General features: G+C 37.5%; 1 protein-coding gene across 1 annotated transcript; it reads right to left on the bottom strand.

Moving 5' to 3' along the window:
- Positions 1–2872: 2872 nt before the first annotated feature.
- Positions 2873–16383, bottom strand: TIMM17A (translocase of inner mitochondrial membrane 17A). The gene is made up of 6 exons (XM_077157394.1): positions 16268–16383; positions 9445–9544; positions 9243–9306; positions 5560–5688; positions 4672–4782; positions 2873–3330 (listed from the first exon to the last, which is right to left on the bottom strand). The coding sequence occupies exons 1-6, from the start codon at positions 16291–16293 to the stop codon at positions 3245–3247; spliced, it is 516 nt and encodes a 171-aa protein (XP_077013509.1). The 5' UTR covers positions 16294–16383; the 3' UTR covers positions 2873–3244.
- Between the last annotated feature and the right edge of the window lie 607 nt (positions 16384–16990).

Raw genomic sequence — 16990 nt, 5'->3', positions numbered from 1 at the left:
ATTCTGAAAAAAGAAAATCCTAGGAAAAACTGGTGAAATCCAAATAGTCTGTAGTCTAGTTAATGGGATCATAACTAATAAGAAGTTCTTAGTTTTGATACTTGTTCTATGGTTATGTAACATGTTAAGGGGAGGCTGGATGCAAAGTATACTGGAACTCTATTTTTACAACTTTTCGGTTTAGTCTAAATTACCTTAAAATAAAAAATATAAAGAAACACATGAGATGAAAGCACCAAATTCAGGATAATGTTAACTCTTGTGGGGAGGTAGGTGAATGAAATAACGGAGATATGCACAGTGGCTTCAACTGCTATGCTGTATGGCACATACATGGATATTTAATGTTTTTATATATTGTTATATGCCTGAAATACCTCATAATACATTTCTTTAAAAAGCTTCAGACTTTTGAACTGGGTAGACACCCTGCCTATAATTTATTCCCTCAATATTTATCAAGTACCTACTAACAATGCTATTACTGCACTGAAGAAATTCAACTTCAGCATCATTTGAAAGTCAATCCTACTGTTTTTCCTGCATTGGTTAACCACTACTACACTCTCCCTTTGTAGAAAGCAAGCAAGGTACAGACAATATACATATTGGGAGTTGTGTTCCAATAAAATTTATTTGCAAAACAGGCTGTATGTAGTCTTGTGCACCTCTGATTTAACAGATTGAGGAGAATTTAGAAAGTGTGCTTTAATAAAAAATAACACACCAGAGGGTGGAGCTATGGTCATACTTTCATAATCTGCAGACAAATTGAATATATAAGTAGATGAATTTTCATTAGCAGGTGCAGCTGTACCCACACGTCCTCTAAACCCTGATTCAGAAATCCACTATTACATGACAATTTCACACAAGTGCCAGAAACTAAGAAAATGAGGGAGAAACAGATGGGGTCTTTCTGATGGGCACTTTGTCCTTGAAATTGAGGAACTACATTATTCTGTGAAAGATCTAGGAGAAACCTTCCTATCTACTTATTTCTCCAACTATTTATTTTGAAAAGCAATTTGGTTGTTTTAACTTTTATCTTGGGCTCTGGTCTAATATACCAAACTTAAAATAAATCAACATTAAAACTATATAATCTTAACCATCTGTTTCCACTATTTGCTAAACTTAAGGAATTGTATCTTTAAAAAGCTTATCAATAAATTTCAATTTAATAAAAACAAGGGGGAACAGATAAATATATGATAAAACAAGTATTATAATAGAATCTAGGGAGTGGGTAGACAGACACTTACTGTAAAATTCAACTTTGCTGCAGGTTTCAATTTTTTTCATACAGTGCTAGGGAATGGGGGGGAATGTGGAGCGGGGTGGGGGTAGTTTCCAATAATCTCTACTTACTGTTGTGCAGGATATGACCACAGGACAGGGAAAGAAGGCCTGCCTAGCCCAAGCACTCAAGAGTAGGCTGCAGAAGAGGTACTTGAATTGGGTTTTAGAAGCTGCCAGGAATAAGCCAGCAAAATAAGAGGGGCAGACTAAGAAGGGAGCATAAGCAAAAGCTCTTGGTTGGTTAGAAAATACCTATGCAAGGAACAGATGAAAGGTGGTACAAGTATCACCACAGATGGTACTTAAGGTTTCAAATGGAAATAAAAGTAATATGGTGTTTTTTCTCTTTTACCTGTCTTCGTCTACCTCCCGTCTCCAGTATAAATTTGAACCAACATCTTCAAGCCAGGATCTAGCACTAATGATGGGAAGTCTTTCCACAAGAGCAGGTTCTTCGAACTATAGGATAAGGAGAAAGAAGGCTACCAAACAAGTACATATATTGGAAAGGTTGTGAAAAGGGTTTCCATGTAAATGTTCTGCATTGAGAAGAATTGGTTTTCCACTGTTTGCAACTTTCCTCTCCACTCCAGCCCTATTTCAGAAAATTGATCTGTAAATTGATAGTCTTAGATCTACCAATAAAATGACAAAAACATACCAGCATTACATACACACAACCCTGAAAGAATCAGAACTTGTATGAAAGGAACTCACTTTCAAAAACTGATGCACCATTTACAAGAGTTTAGGAGAATTGCAAGTCAACAAGTTTTCAGCCTTGAATTGCTCTTCTGATATATATTAGTCTTATATTTATATAATGATTGAAAATTAAAGAGCTATAAAAAACCAAGTTAACAAACCGCTAATTAGTAATTAAATTCTTACTATGTGTATGGCATTGGCTCAAGATAATATGTGCTCACAATACCCACCCACATATATTTGTTCTCCACTTCACACACAGATGGCAGCAAATGGAGAATTACTAACAACTATGCCTTCTGTGAGGCCACATGTCACTCCAATATCATAAAAAAAATGGCCTATTCTGAAGTGTTAATTAATCCTTTCTCCAGGTCCAATGAGATCCCAAAATATACCTTTTAAGATCAGCCTCAGGGGATTTGGAACACATTAAAAACAGCATATATTTTATTTTCAAGCACAGAATAAATATCAAACTTTTCCAATGACAACTGTATTCTCATTGAATTCTTCTCATATAGAACTGGGCATGTTGGAAGCAAGTTGTTTCCAATGAGGTTTCTGGTGATCAGGAATCAAGGCACAGTAGCCCTAAAGATAACAGCTTTGTAGCCAACACACTCAGAATCAAGACATATTTTACTTTCAAAGTAAAGGATAATGATTTTACCATATCCTTTAATCAGTAAAATACTTTACTCTGCAATGATCCATGTTGACTGCTTAATTCTTTTCACACACAATTCACTTAAAGTGAAATGAGGTACTACCTATAAAACATGCAGTTTTGAATGGACTTTGCAATACTGGTAAAATTCAAGGATGAAATAGAATTCTACAACTTATCTGAAAAGAAAGAGCAACTTCCAGAAGTTTTTATTGTTTGAATAACAGAACACATAAACCAGGCAGAGAAGTCCCCAAGGAAATGTTTCACTGGCCCTTTGGTCCTTCATCTTCTAAGCACTTATTAGATTTCCTTTTTAAGATATCAGACATTTATTTTGATCACAAATGCAATCCAATTGTGAATAATTAAATGTATTGTTTTCAAATTGGTCTTGCCCACTATGTTCCTTTAAATAGGAAAAAAGTATTAAGTGTCTCTTCATAGCCTATTTGGCCATAGATGTCCCACCTATGGTTTTAAAAACCGTGACTCTAAGTTGGTCTGCTGAAATCCTTCTCGAAATACAGCTCATTCTGTTAAAGAAATTCTGGAGCACCAGTCCTATTGATATTGTCGATAGTCTCCGAACGGTGAGGATGGTAACTGAGTTGAAGGCAACTGGGAGGGGTCTTCAGCAAACTGAGGACCTGAAATTAAGCAATAAAAGTATTTTAAAAAATCAGCTAAATATAATATAGTTAAAATGAGGTCTCTCTAGAGAGTAAATCAGTCAACTCAATAAAAAGAATGTGCTGAATTAGAACTGTAATCTGAGCTTCTTTGTAGCTTTGCCTAATTACCATGAGAATACTGGAGAACTTTTAAATTTGGTTTAACAGATGATGGACTGGCTTCCCTTATGCTTCAGAATGAACAGCTCCCAAATGCTATGCCAAGGAGGCCAAATGATTAATTATATCAAGAAGCAATATTCAAGTTATTCAAGTTTTTAAAGCAATTACTGTAACAAGCTGCCACATTTCAGGTTTGGAAGACTCTCCCACCTCTTGATGTATTTCTCAGTAGTTTTAAAATTTTTACAAAGTGTAAGTACCACAGTCATGTTTCAAGAAAACCTGGTAATCAAATTTACACAACTAATCAAGGACAGAAAAAGCTCCCAAATGGGAAAAGACACCTCCTACACTGCTGTAGAAGAAAATCTTGCAGTATTTAATTTCAAAGGATGGGAGGTTCTATGAATTAAGGAATAAAAACTGTGGCTCTTCAAAAAAATACTTCTATGGGAACACTTTTTTTCTTCAGGTAAAATGAAGGAGACTATAAACTATCTCAAAAAAAGACAAAAGGGGGAAGTAAAATTTCTCTGAAGCTTTTCAAGTGCTTTGTTTCAATTATTATATTTTTATTTCATCATAAAAGCTTTTATCTGTTCATCAAAGAAAACCTAAAAAGATACTGGGCAGGAAAAAAACATCAAAGATAATCACTATTACCATTTAACTATCTTTTATTCTATTCCATCTTTTTTCAGTGTTCTAAGATCTTTCTCATGTAAGTTAATTGGAAAAATGATTAACTTTTCCAATATTCCCCCCTTCACAGCTTTTCAGAAATACAATTCCTGTGTAAGATAAAATGCTGCTTTTTAAATGCTGGTTTCAAACAGAGTAATGTGTGCCTCACATATATATACACAGTAAGACACTGTTGACTATCATTATTGCTATGTATCTGCAAGGACCCTAATTCCTCTAAAATGACCAGAAATTTCTTAGAATAAGCAAATAAACTTTAGCTGGAGACCTGTAAGATTAACTATGGCTAATACAATGGTTGCACCCATGTCTACCTTTTCAAATAGAATCAGAGCTTATTATCACAACCCGCAAAAACCACAGCACATTAATATATAATGGAGGAATCACAAACTACAATATTTTAGCAGACAAAATATGTTCTCTCCAAACACCAGGAAACCATTTCAAAATGTGTGAGTTAAGGTATTCAGTAGGAAGAAGACTGACCATTGGGAAACTGTGTAGAGGCAAATCTTGTCAACAAGATACCAGCTCCTTCAATTAAAGCTAGGAGAATGCCACCCATTGCAGCTGATCCAACCATGGCCACTGGTCCATCTGAAAACATTAACAACAAAGTAATTAATAAAAATCTAGCTTAATGTAAGATATAGTAAAGAAAATATCTGTTCATATGGCTATTTGCTCTCTTTATTCCCAAACTGTTTTTTTTCTCTTAGCCAAGATCAGAGGGTAGCAAACCTTGGCTGCAGGTCAAATCCAGCCAGCCACCTGTTTTTGTAAATAAAGTTTCATTGTAACACCGGCATATTCATTCATTTATATATTGTTTATATAGCTCCTTTTGCGACAGCAGAGTTGAGCAGTTTTGACAAAGACCATATGGCCCACAAAGCCTAATACATTTGTTATTTGGCCTTTTTTCAGGAAAAGTTTGCCAAATCCTGGCCTAGAACACTAAAACCAAAGGACCTCTCTTCCCAAAGATCCAGAAGATGGTCCTAAGCTCTCTATTCATAACAACTCTATGCAGCAGGTACCATCAATCCCAGAGTACTGATAAGGAAACTAAGGCACAAAAAGCTTGGCAAATTGCCCAGTTAGCTCAGCAGTAAAGAGAAGAACTGGAACTTGAACTACTCTTAATCACTGCAGTATAAAAAGGCTAGAACTCCATACTCTCATTCTCAAACATTTCAATTAAATAGATACCTTTACATTTTTCCCCCCAAATCACCATATACATTCATACTATCTCAAATTTAACAAGCTTGGTTTTCATATATTACAGCTGTCACTAAAAGACAGATGAGGTGTAGATGAGGTGTTCCCTGAAGTCTTGCTTCTACTAGCATGTCTATAATGATGGCTTACTTCTTGCTGCCAGTATGGCTCCTGTTAAGGCACCACTTGTGATGGAGTTCCAGGGATCTTCTTTTCCTCTGACTTGAACCATACTGCAGTCAATCATGGAAAAAAGACCTCCCCAAACGGCAAAGCTACCTATTTTATTAAAAAAAAAAAAGTTTAATAGAAAATTCAATTTCATTTTTTCATCTTATTTAAAAATGTTATAGTTGCAATTAAATGACATCACTGGTTATATTCTTAAAACCCCCAGACTTCAAATAAATATGGGCAAACACAAGTTTGAAAAAATACTAAGCAAAGCCAGAAATCTCACCTTTTAAATAAAGCTTGGGTTGTATTTATCAACTAGAAAATTAACAATGGCCCAGAGCCTAAAAGAAATGAGCCAGGCTGCAGAACAGTGAAAAACTTGGCTGGTCTTTGCCTGTAGTTCCTGGAGATGTAATCTCTGAATCTGGAGTTTTCTGTGAGAGGAGAGTGTTTTGTTTCTCATGGTGGGCCCAGGATCATGCTTTGATAGTTTATATGCTAATGAGAGAGCAGGGAGGGGCCAGTCACACCTGCAATCTGAGGATGGGGGATGGCCAAAGCTCCAGGTCATATCAGCCCACTCCCCCAAACTCTGGGAGAACTGGGATCTGCATTCTTTCAACCATGTGGGCACTGACTACTGTTTCCATCAATTATGCCCATGTAATGTGACCCCATATGAACTTGGGGCACTTGAAGTTCCAAAGAACATCCACAATTGAGAAAACGTGGGCAGCTATGCTGGGAGAGTGAGGCATTCTGTGGAGAAGACATGGAGCTTGCTAGACCTTATAAGATGTGCTGGTTTGAATCTCTTGTGACCCCCAAAAAGCCATGTCCTTTAATTCTCATTCAATATTGCTAGGTAAAAGTTTTTGATTGTTTCCATGGAGATGTGACCCACCCAACTGTGGGTGGTAACTTCTGATTAGATGGTTTCCATGGAGATGATGTGTCTACACCTATTCAAGGTGGGGTTTGTTTACTGGAGCCCTTTAAGAGGAAAACATTCTGGGTAAAAGCTTTAAACCCACACAGCCAGAGACCTTTGGAGATGAAGGAAAATGCCCCCAGGGGAGATTCATTAAACAAGAAGCCTGGAGAGAAAGTCAGCAGACATCACCATGTGCCTTTCCAGTTGAGAGAAATCACGAACCTTATCCGCCTCCTTGAACCAAGGTATCCTTCCCTGGAAGCCTTAGATTGGACATTTCCATATCCTTGCTTTACTTTGGACATTTTCATGGCTTTAGAACTTGTAAACTTGCAACTTAATAAATCCTGTCTCTTAAAAGCCATTCTGTTTCTGGTATATAGCATTCTGGCAGCTTGCAAACTAGAACACAAGAGCTTACCCTATGTGTCTGTTATTCTGCCTTATTTGTACCTTTTAGCATAATAAAATTTCAGTGAGCTCTGTGAGTTATTCTAGTGAATTATCAAATCTGAAAGGGTGGTGGGAAACCCTGACTTTGAAGGCAGTTTAGTCAGAAGTGTGGGTAGCCTGGGCCCCCGAGCTTGGCAACTGGCACCTGAAGCGCAATCTTGTAGAGGATTGCCCTTAAATGTGGAGTCTGACCTAAATCCAGGTAGTTAGAATCAGAATTGCATTTGGTTGAGTTATGGCAGTCTTTGCAGTTGCTGACTATAGTTTCTAATACCAATACAGTCCATGTTAGAGGTTGTTGTGGAAGTTGTAGCTATTTTTGAAAACCTTTTGCACACAGGCCTAGGAGAAAGTCTAAGTGCCTATCTCTAAAAACATCTAAATCCCCCTTTCAGAGCACTGAATCTGTTTAAAAGCAACAACTAAAAACAAAACCACGACACTCTCTCTTTTCATTCTTTTCTTTCCTATCTGTTACCATATGTTTTTCCTTTCTTCATTAAGTGTCAGTGAGCATCTACTCTGAAAATCACTGATGAGAATATTTTAAAAATCTAATTTTTCCACAATGTATTAAGGTGTAAGTCAATACAAACTGAAGCCCCAACTAAGTCATTCAAACAGAATTAAGGAACATCAAAGGGATGGAAATTATTTTTCCCTCCTCCCTTTTAACCTTTCTTATTCCTCAAACAAGAAACTTAAAACACTCCTAGGTCAGAGATTACTCTGCACTTAAAATAAATTCTACCTAAACACATTAAGAATTTTATAAAATAAAGAAACAAAACAACCACACACATATATACACAAGAGTATACAAAATCTGTAAAGACAACATCAAGACTTTAACTGTCCTGGGTGAAGTAAGAGCTAATTTGTTTGTATTCCTATATTTTTCAAATCTTCAAAATGAATATATATGATTCAATTATAAGAAAAAAGTTATACTTAAGATTAAATGGAAAAAACCAAAAACAAAACCTGCCCAAAGCAGTTCTAATCACTTTATTCTCTACCATCTGAAATATGAGTAATAGGGAATATGGTGTATGAACATTGGTAATAAACGCATTTGACCTAGTGTCTGAACCAGATCCTTTCCAGTTATTACATTACCACAGAGAACCAGTTGAAGACCAGCATTTCTGGTTCAATATTAGGCATCACATACTATATAAAAATAAACCTGTTCTTTGTTCTAACTCAGCAATTCTCAGTCTTGGGTGAGATACATGATGTCTAGGTATATTAGAATCACCTCACTAAAATTTTCAAACAAGTCTCACCCACTTTCTCAAAAGAGTCTGGAATCTCCTAATGCCCCAATAATCAATACCAGAGTAAGCTAGAGTTATTGATGAGAGAGAGAGAGTTTAAGTCTAAGCACGGTGAGGTGGATGTCCAAGCATCTGGGCAAGATATCAGGACTCAAGCAGACTATTTCTTCTGATCCACTAACTTTCTAAGGAATAACTTAAAGTGTTAAGCCTTTTTTACGTCTTACAGTCTGTTGCTCCAACCTGACTTTTGTAAGATAATATAACCTTTAAGCTTTTTAATCAGCTTTCTTCTCCATGCTTCTGAATTACCAAATTCAAAAAGTATAATGACTATAATGATCTTTTCAAACGTTACACTATCCTCTGCAAAAATGTCCAAAAGCTAATCTTGAAGATGAGGCCAATCAGCTTGACCAGTTTCTCACAAAACCCCAAATTTTCGGACATCCTCTTAAGCTTTATGTGAACCCAGAAGCTATAATTCCTAACTATCAGAAACCTGGGCTTTTAAAAATACTCTCTTCTTTATGAATTTAAAAACAAACAAAAACATTGAGATCTGAAGGACAGAAACAGGTTTTCTAATGGCTACAATTCAAAGTAACTTTCTTGACAACGTTTTCTTTATCAAGAAGAACATATTAGTTTGGAGCAAACTGTTAGACCAAACTAAAATCACTAATTGGTCTACAAAAGAACACATGACACAATGAAAGCGAGGGGTAAGGGGTACGGTAGGTATAATCTTTTTTTTTTTCTTTCCTGTGTTCACTTTATTTCTTTTTCTGAATTAATGCAAATGTTCTAAGAAATGATGAATATGCAATTAAATGATGATATTGTGAATTACTGATTATATATGTTATGTTTTATTTGGTTTCTTAATTTTTTAATTAATAAATAAATTAAAAAAAAAACACATGACAGAACTCCATCTTCAAATAGGAAAGAATACGCTGAAGTAGAAATGGAAAAATTCTGCTCACCTCCCAACTGTGGAGCCCTGGTTTTAATAGCTGTCAAACTTCCTCGTAGTCTGTGGTTTACTCCCTATTAGGAAACAAAAGGCAGCAACCAAAAACATAATATATTAGAAGCATAATCAATTTCCAACCCACTGATGGGGCTACCAACGTTACCAAACCTAGGTTTCAAGTGATAACAGAATAAAACCATTCATCCACTTACCACTGGAGAATTGCGAAAACCTTTAACAGCTTGAAAGATACCACCGCCTATGGTACCCATCGTAAAGGCCCCACCACAGTCATCCACAATTCGCCAGGGGCTAAGAAGGGGGGTAAAAAGACAATCATATTTCTCATTCACAATCCATGAAACCTTCTTTGCTAAAACATTAGAGGATACAACAGATTCCGATTCAGGGCTCAATAAAATCAACACACATTTGGCCTATAAAATATAGGTTAACATAAAGCATTTTGTTAACACCCATTATCTATTCAGTTCTAAGTCATCTAAGGTAGAAGGTACAGAACTGGCATTAAGTCTCTATTCTCTTTTTAAAAAAATTTCATACTCTTAACAGCAGTTTATTCATTAACTTAATAATTATTATATATTAGACTCTGTGCCAAAAGCAAAGAAATAATGAAAAATTACAATAAAACCAATAGTGCTCATACAATCTTCTGGGGAACAAGATAACATTTAAAGGGGGAGTAATATCTAAAGTTGAGACTCAAAGCTGCAGATGAAGACACATTTTCAGAATTTTAAATTCTGAAATTCTTTTAGGGTTTGAATCTAAGTAAGCATTTGGATCTTCAGTTTGTATCAGACCCACTTAATACATCAGAATACTCTCATATCCAACAGAGGATAAATTTGTAAACCCAACTTCCAAATGTAGCACCACAGCTTATGTAAAACACTGATACCTGAGTAATCTGTTCAGTAGAATTCTAGAAAACCTAGCTTATAAAAGAGTCTGTGAGTGTTAAATTCACTTCCTAACCACTATAGATAAAAGAAATTCTTTGGTTTTAAGGGACAAATGCCATTATAATGAATCTATGGGCAATCTACCTACTCACATAAACTTGTGAATTGAGCTTATTCTGTTGCTGTTAGAGAATTTAACTAATAAATAGTTTCTGACTTTACCAGGTAGGTATATAAGGTACTAAGTCAAAACATCATATATTCTTCAACTATAATTTGAACCAGGACCTTGTACAAAATGACTACTACATGCAATTAACATTAGGGTGTTTTGGGGCCTTGCCACCCAAGTGTGGTCCTAAGACTATACATCAGCAACATCTGGGAAGTCTGTTAGAAATGCAGAATCTTAGGCCCCATTACAGACCTAATTAATCAGAATTTACAGTTTAACAAGATCCACAGATTACCTGATTACTCATTAAAAGTTTGAGGGACTACAAAGATTTAAAAAATTAACTTAAAATAGTAGAAAGTAAAAAGGAAAGGCAAAGTAGAATGAGCTAGTGGTTCCCTCTGAGCAGTGGGTCAGTAACTTTGGAATGAGAGCAGAATAACATTTTGTGGCCACAGTGGTCTAGGAAAAAGCAAACAAGGAAGTCTCTACGTGGGCATATTGAAAAAAAAGAGGGCTGGGAGCCACTTAATTATCACTCTTTCAAAATTATAAACAGAGATAACCTAAAGGAAAAAAGGTAGGAAGAGAAGGTGCCTGTGATGTAAATGTTGTGACTCCTGGTTTTTGTGGTTTTTCCTATTTTTAAAAATCTTTATTCCATGTTACTGAGTTTTCACTTGATGCTGAACTTGAGTCTATAGATCAAGTTTCAAAATTTCTTCCCAGCTGAATGAATTATATCCAACATAAAGAAGCAGTTAAGCGAAGACACTATTCATGGATGGAGGTGGCCGAAGGGTACACTGAGAAGCAGAAGGGCGAACTATAGTGTATACATATGATGGAATGTTGTAAAGCTACAGAAAGGAACGAAGTCATGAGGCATTCGACGGGTAAATGAACCATAAGGACAACCTGTTGAACAAAATAAGCCAGAAACAAAAAGACAAACACCATATAGTCTCTTTTAGAAATACTTACAAGAAAATTGGGGCCTAGATTGCAAGTTCTTATGGCAGTCATATTTATTCTTGAGCTTTAAGTGTTATTTCTAAATTCTGAGATGCTGTGCTGTATGTATTTAACCTGGTATTTTCCTGGAACTTTGGGTACCTGTGTGACACCTAAGACTCAAGACTTGGAGTTCTGCAGCTCTGAAAGTCAGCACTGTTACATACATCAACTGTTAAAGAAGCTGAAAGAGATCAGGCCTCAATTAGAGATAAGAATGAAGCTGATCTGATTGGGACTAAGGTAAATCAGAATACAGGGAAAAGAATGATATTGTCTGTCTTTTAGTACTTCATTGTTTAGTACTAAACACATGGAGCCTAGGATTGGGAATGAGGTCTTGCAATTCCATATAACTTAATGTAATACCCAGATATATTCTAGAGTATGTTGGGCAGATAATTAAAGAATATTGGCAAAATCCCTTGAGGGACAAGAGAAACAATATGGAACTATTAAACTTTTTCACCTGGCAAATATTTGATCTCTCTCAAACATTAGGGACTTCCAAGTCAACAGGCCAAGCCCTTGATCTTGAGGCTTGCTCTTATGAAACTTCTATCTATAACAGAGCTAAGCCTATCTGTAGTTGTGCATAAGAGTTACTTCCAGAGAACCTCTTTTGTTGCTCACACGTGGCCGTTCTCTTTCTAAACCTAACTCTGCAAGGAAAACCATTATTCACTCCCCCCCCCCCCCCACCGCCCCACATGGGACATGAAGTCAAGGGGTGTAAGTCTCCCTAGCAACATGGGAAATGACTCCCAAGGATAAGGCTAAGCCATGCTCTGCATGGGACCAACAATGCCTACCTGACCAAAAGGGGGAAAATAAGGTATTAGTGTCTAAGAGATTTAAAATAGAGCTATGTGAGCTTCAGCTAGATATTGCTAATTACCCATAGCATGCCAAGTCTTAACCAACAGTATTACTGTAAACCGTAAAGAATACCCAGGGCTCTATATGAGACTCTATAAAGGGTTCACTCACTAAGCTTATTTCTCAGAAATCTATTAAGTTCCAGATGACTCCTAGGCCAGATAAGCCCTGAAATTCAGAGTTACCAGTCTCACCAAGAGCATCAACCAGTTACATCTGCTACTCCATAATGTCAACCCCCTTTTCAACATGAAGTTAGAATGGTCACTGGCCAAATATTCCTAAAGATTGGGAGAAGGATCAAAGGAGAAGTTAACAAACGAGTACAATTACTGAGTCATTATACTGATATTTCTTTTTAGTCTCCAGTGTCTTAGAGCAGTTAGAAGGAAATACCTGAAATGGTGAACTGTGATCTATATCATATTTTGAAATTTGCTCTAAAAGTACTTACTAAAATGTACTTTGAAATTTATCGTTTTATACATTACATTTCACAATAAAAAATGTTTTGTTTTTAAAAGAAGTGGGTAAATATTTTAAGTAGGACCTGAGTCTACTTCAGTTAATGTGTAACTCACTTCAATCAGGATGGGTCCTAATCCTATTACTGAAAGTCCTTTAGAAGAGAATGAAATTCAGACAAAGAGTGAGACCACAGAAGCAAGAAGCTTAAATCAAGGAAGGGAGAAGCCAGCATATGCTGTCATATGCCATGTGACTGAGAAGCCAAAGATCGCTGGCATTCTGTCTTAGGGGAAAAAAGCAGTAACTTGATAATGCCTTGAATTGGACATTTTCGTGGCTTCAAAACTGCAAGTGAATAAATTCCCATGGTTTAACCCAAAAAGAAAATAACAACAAAACTTATATTCCCGCTATAAACTCACTATTCCACCCACATACCCTATATATTAACCACTCACATTCCATGCCCTTCATACTTCCATGCTTTGGCTCAGTAGCTTCCCTTGCTTGAAACACACTTTGTCCTCTTCTCTTGTCTAGAAAATTTCATCTTATTCTTCAAGGCTCAGCTCAAATTTCACTTTTCTGAGAAGCCTTTCACTCAGGCTATGTTAGTCAAGGTCCCCAGGTCCCCGGTAAAACTCTGCTCCTAGCTGTGTCGGGCACTTGAACTGGGATTATGTACTTCTTTGTATTTCTCTCTCTCCTTCACCTCTAGACACCAGGCCCCTGAGGGCAGAATCTGTTTTACTCATCTCCAACTTCCCAATCCTTGCTTGGTGCATTACAGATAATAAATGTTTATTGAATGAATAAATGAAGAATGAGTGCTAGCCAAATACTAACCAACTAACCAACCAAACAAAAAGTAGTAAAGTGATGTAGGCATGAGATTAGTTCTGAGTTCAAATTGATTTACTACTTCCTCGCCCCATCACTTGCTGCAAGCTTACTGTGTTTGTTTGCTCACCACAAAATGAACATAATACCACTTACAGGTTTGTGGTGGGGATTAAACAACAATGCTAAAAGCAATTAGAATGTTAGCTATGATTATTAAAAGAATAGGAAAATCACATTATATTTTACAATTAAAAGGTAAACAAAATGAAATTTAGAATAGTAACAACCCTAATCACCCAAATGATGGAATCTACAAACCACAAACAAAACACCTAGTTTGCTTTGTACTCTGTGGGTACTCAAGTACTCATTAAGGGTAACAGAAAAACTAAAATTTCAATGATTAAGCACCAAAACAAAGTAAGTGGCAGAGATTTATCACCCAGTGACCTTCACGTTACAGAACTGTGCATCTTGGCTGTCAGTGATGTCTGCATCAAAAACTTTCCACTGAAACAGCATATTTACAGGAATGGAATAGGGAACTGGACAATTAAAAAATACTCAACTGCTTGAGTTTTACTGACTACAAATTTTTTACATTTAAAAAAATAATTTTGATCCAAATTTACTTATCCTCCTCCTTGGCAATTTACTGTGACAAGAATAAACATCTTTTTGCTCTAAGATTAATCAATTAATATAAACTTATACAGAATAGTCATCGTATGCAAATTGCTGTGGTAGATGTGTTTTTTTTTGGGGGGGGGACCCTAATAAGTTTAAGATTTGTTTTCTAGTCTAAGTGACCCTACTAATTATCAGGATTTCAAACAAATGGGCATTTAAAACTTATTAGAGAACAGCAGGATTCAGATCAGAAAGAAGTTAGACTTGTGAGAGTGGATGTCCTTAACCAAGGCAAGACAGAAACCTTTTCTGAACAGTATAGCTAAACCAAAATGTTCCTGCAGAGAAGTAATGGGTTATATGAAAGAAAAACTGAAGCCAGTAAACGCCAGACAAATGCAAGAGAAAACCAGTAACTAACACTAACAAGATGAGAAGTTACACATTAAGTATCAACTACGTTGTAGGTGCCCTATAACTTAAATAAAATCTATGAACTCCAAGAAAGCTGAATTAAAAGTTACAGAATCCCTACTCTTTTAAATCAGCAAAAAAATCGTATCCTCTCCTATTTTCCAGAAGTCTGTCTGAAGTTCAGAGATTAAGAAACTTGCCCAAGGTCATAAAGGTAGTAACTAGTAGAACCAATTTAACAAAAATCTAAGGTTCATATTCTTTTCACTTTATCATATGGTCTAGGGTTTTTGAGCAGAGAACACATGATAAAAATACTGTAAGAACAGAAAGGTTTAAGTTTTCAAATAATTCAGACTGGACACTGTGTGTGTGGAAGGTAGCGGAGACAGCTTGTAATTTTGAGCTTGTATGAACTGAGGGAATCCTGCTTCTTACAAAAAAAAACAAGCAAGCAGTTAGAAGAACAAAGCAGTTATGACTACATAACTACAGTTACGACTAGTTAACTGACTGTACTGCTTCAAGACACAGAGGGTGTAATAAGAGGAAACAAAGGGCCTGGCTAATGAGTTAGTATGAAAACTCATTCTCATTTTACTTACTAAAGATAAATATTTTATGCCCCTGCCAACCCAAGCCATCACAAAATATCTGAAAGCAATTAACCACTACTATACATGCTGTGTAACAAATCTCAATAGTCTAGTGAAAAGGGGAACAACTGCCTTTGAAAAAGAAATTTAAAAGAGTTGGAAACTACTGAATTATTGCTATGCCACATTTGGGGGTAGGGGTGGAAGCAGCCAACAGGATATATGCCGGCAAAGGTAATAATTTAGTCCTGGGCACTTTCACAACTTAAGGACACCTTGGATCTTGCTCTTACACAATAAACATCTGATTAACCTAAGTAAGATTTGATTTCTCTTTATGTCCCCAAAAGCCTGAAAACTCAGGAAACTTGGGGCCGTCTCTCTGACAGCAAATGTAACTGTTTTATAATTATCTGTTTATGTGCCTGATTTATTCATATATTTATTTCTTAAACCAAAACACTTAATATAGAAATCTCACTTAAACGAATGAATGAATGTATTTTTGTTCATGGTTTTTCAGGTAAATTTTGCTCCCCCAACCCCCACAGAGGAATTCCAAGCGAATAAATGAGGCTTGGAATTATCCAGACCATTTGGGGAAAACCTAAGCTCCACTCGTTTGAAATCTTTCACCTTGCGGACACACATCACGATACAAATAAGGCCGGAGGCCTATTTTCCCTTCCTCAACGTAGGAACAGGGGAAAGCGAAGCGTAGGGATGCGTCCAAGGTCACCACAGCCGGCCGAGGGAACAACTAATGACTCCACACCGGCCAAGTACGCTTTGGGTTGCGAAGAGGCTCCGAGACTCCATCGAGTTCAAGCCTGGACCTTTCTGACCATCCATCGCAAGGTCACCGGGGTGCTGAGCGCTGGGGGGCGGCGACGCTGCTTCACGCGGCCCCGGAGATACACGGCTGAGAAGCCAACTGGCCGTTCAACTCCGCGATGCCCACGTTACCAAGCCCACATCATCGAGCCCGCGGTTGAGTTCGGCTTTCACCTAGAGAGCAGGGATAGGAGAGAGGGAGGGCCGTGGGCAAAGGGGCAGGAGAAAGACAAGGACAGTACATAAAGCTTACCAAGGTTCCCGGGCGTACTCCTCCATCTTGACTGCACCGGCGCGAGCGATGCCGGGCGAACTGGGCGGAGCCTGACCCCAGCGGCGGAAGTGATCCCGAGAGCAGGGCGTTGTAGTCTACGGGGAGTGGGTCACCGTTTCCTCCCGCAGCCAATGGGAGCGCTGACTCCTGGGTCAGCGAGCCCCGCCCCGCCCAGGTCCTAGAAGGCGCGGCGTCAGGATTGCGTGGGCGGGGAGGCCCCTGAGTGGCGAAGGGTTCAAATTACCCTGAAATTATGCTGAAGGTTCGGTGATCTGAGATAGACTTGGTATCACGCCGCTAGGGTTCACCGAACTTTAAAAGTTCACTTAAATGCGTTTTTTTTTAGTTCTTTGGATGGCGATCGTGAATGAATGCTATTGTCATGAATTGCGAAGTTTTTATCAACTTATTTGAGCTCTTTTAGGGAGGACAAATGCCTTATCCCTTTTTTATAGTCAGTGTCTGGGATGTAGTAGGTCTAAATAAGTGTTTGCGAATGGAACTAACTAGGCCAACTGATGTGCTATGACCAATTTGGGGCCCTCCATTTGAGAGACACAGAAGACTCATGTGGGTCTTCCTCCTAATGAGTTACCAGGAGATGTGAGGGATGTTTAGCCCAGGAAAGAGGAGACCGAAAGCGTGGGGACCCATTGGCTCCTTCGGACTTAACAGTCCACAAAACCCCAGTCGTGCAGGAAG

The sequence above is a fragment of the Tamandua tetradactyla genome, chromosome 4 (assembly GCF_023851605.1).
Source record: "Tamandua tetradactyla isolate mTamTet1 chromosome 4, mTamTet1.pri, whole genome shotgun sequence".
Lineage (NCBI taxonomy): Eukaryota > Metazoa > Chordata > Mammalia > Pilosa > Myrmecophagidae > Tamandua > Tamandua tetradactyla.
This window is presented reverse-complemented; position numbering and strand designations above follow the sequence as displayed.

Bases quoted from the DNA above. Each gene is read 5' to 3' on its own strand.
- TIMM17A (XM_077157394.1), bottom strand. From the start codon at position 16,293: ATGGAGGAGTACGCCCGGGAACCTTG. The intron at 5,689-9,242 runs GTGAGCAGAATT...TTAATAAAATAG, and splicing joins CAGGGCTCCACAGTTGGGAG to GTAGCTTTGCCGTTTGGGGA. The intron at 3,331-4,671 runs GTCAGTCTTCTT...GCTTAATTTCAG, and splicing joins CTCTACACAGTTTCCCAATG to GTCCTCAGTTTGCTGAAGAC.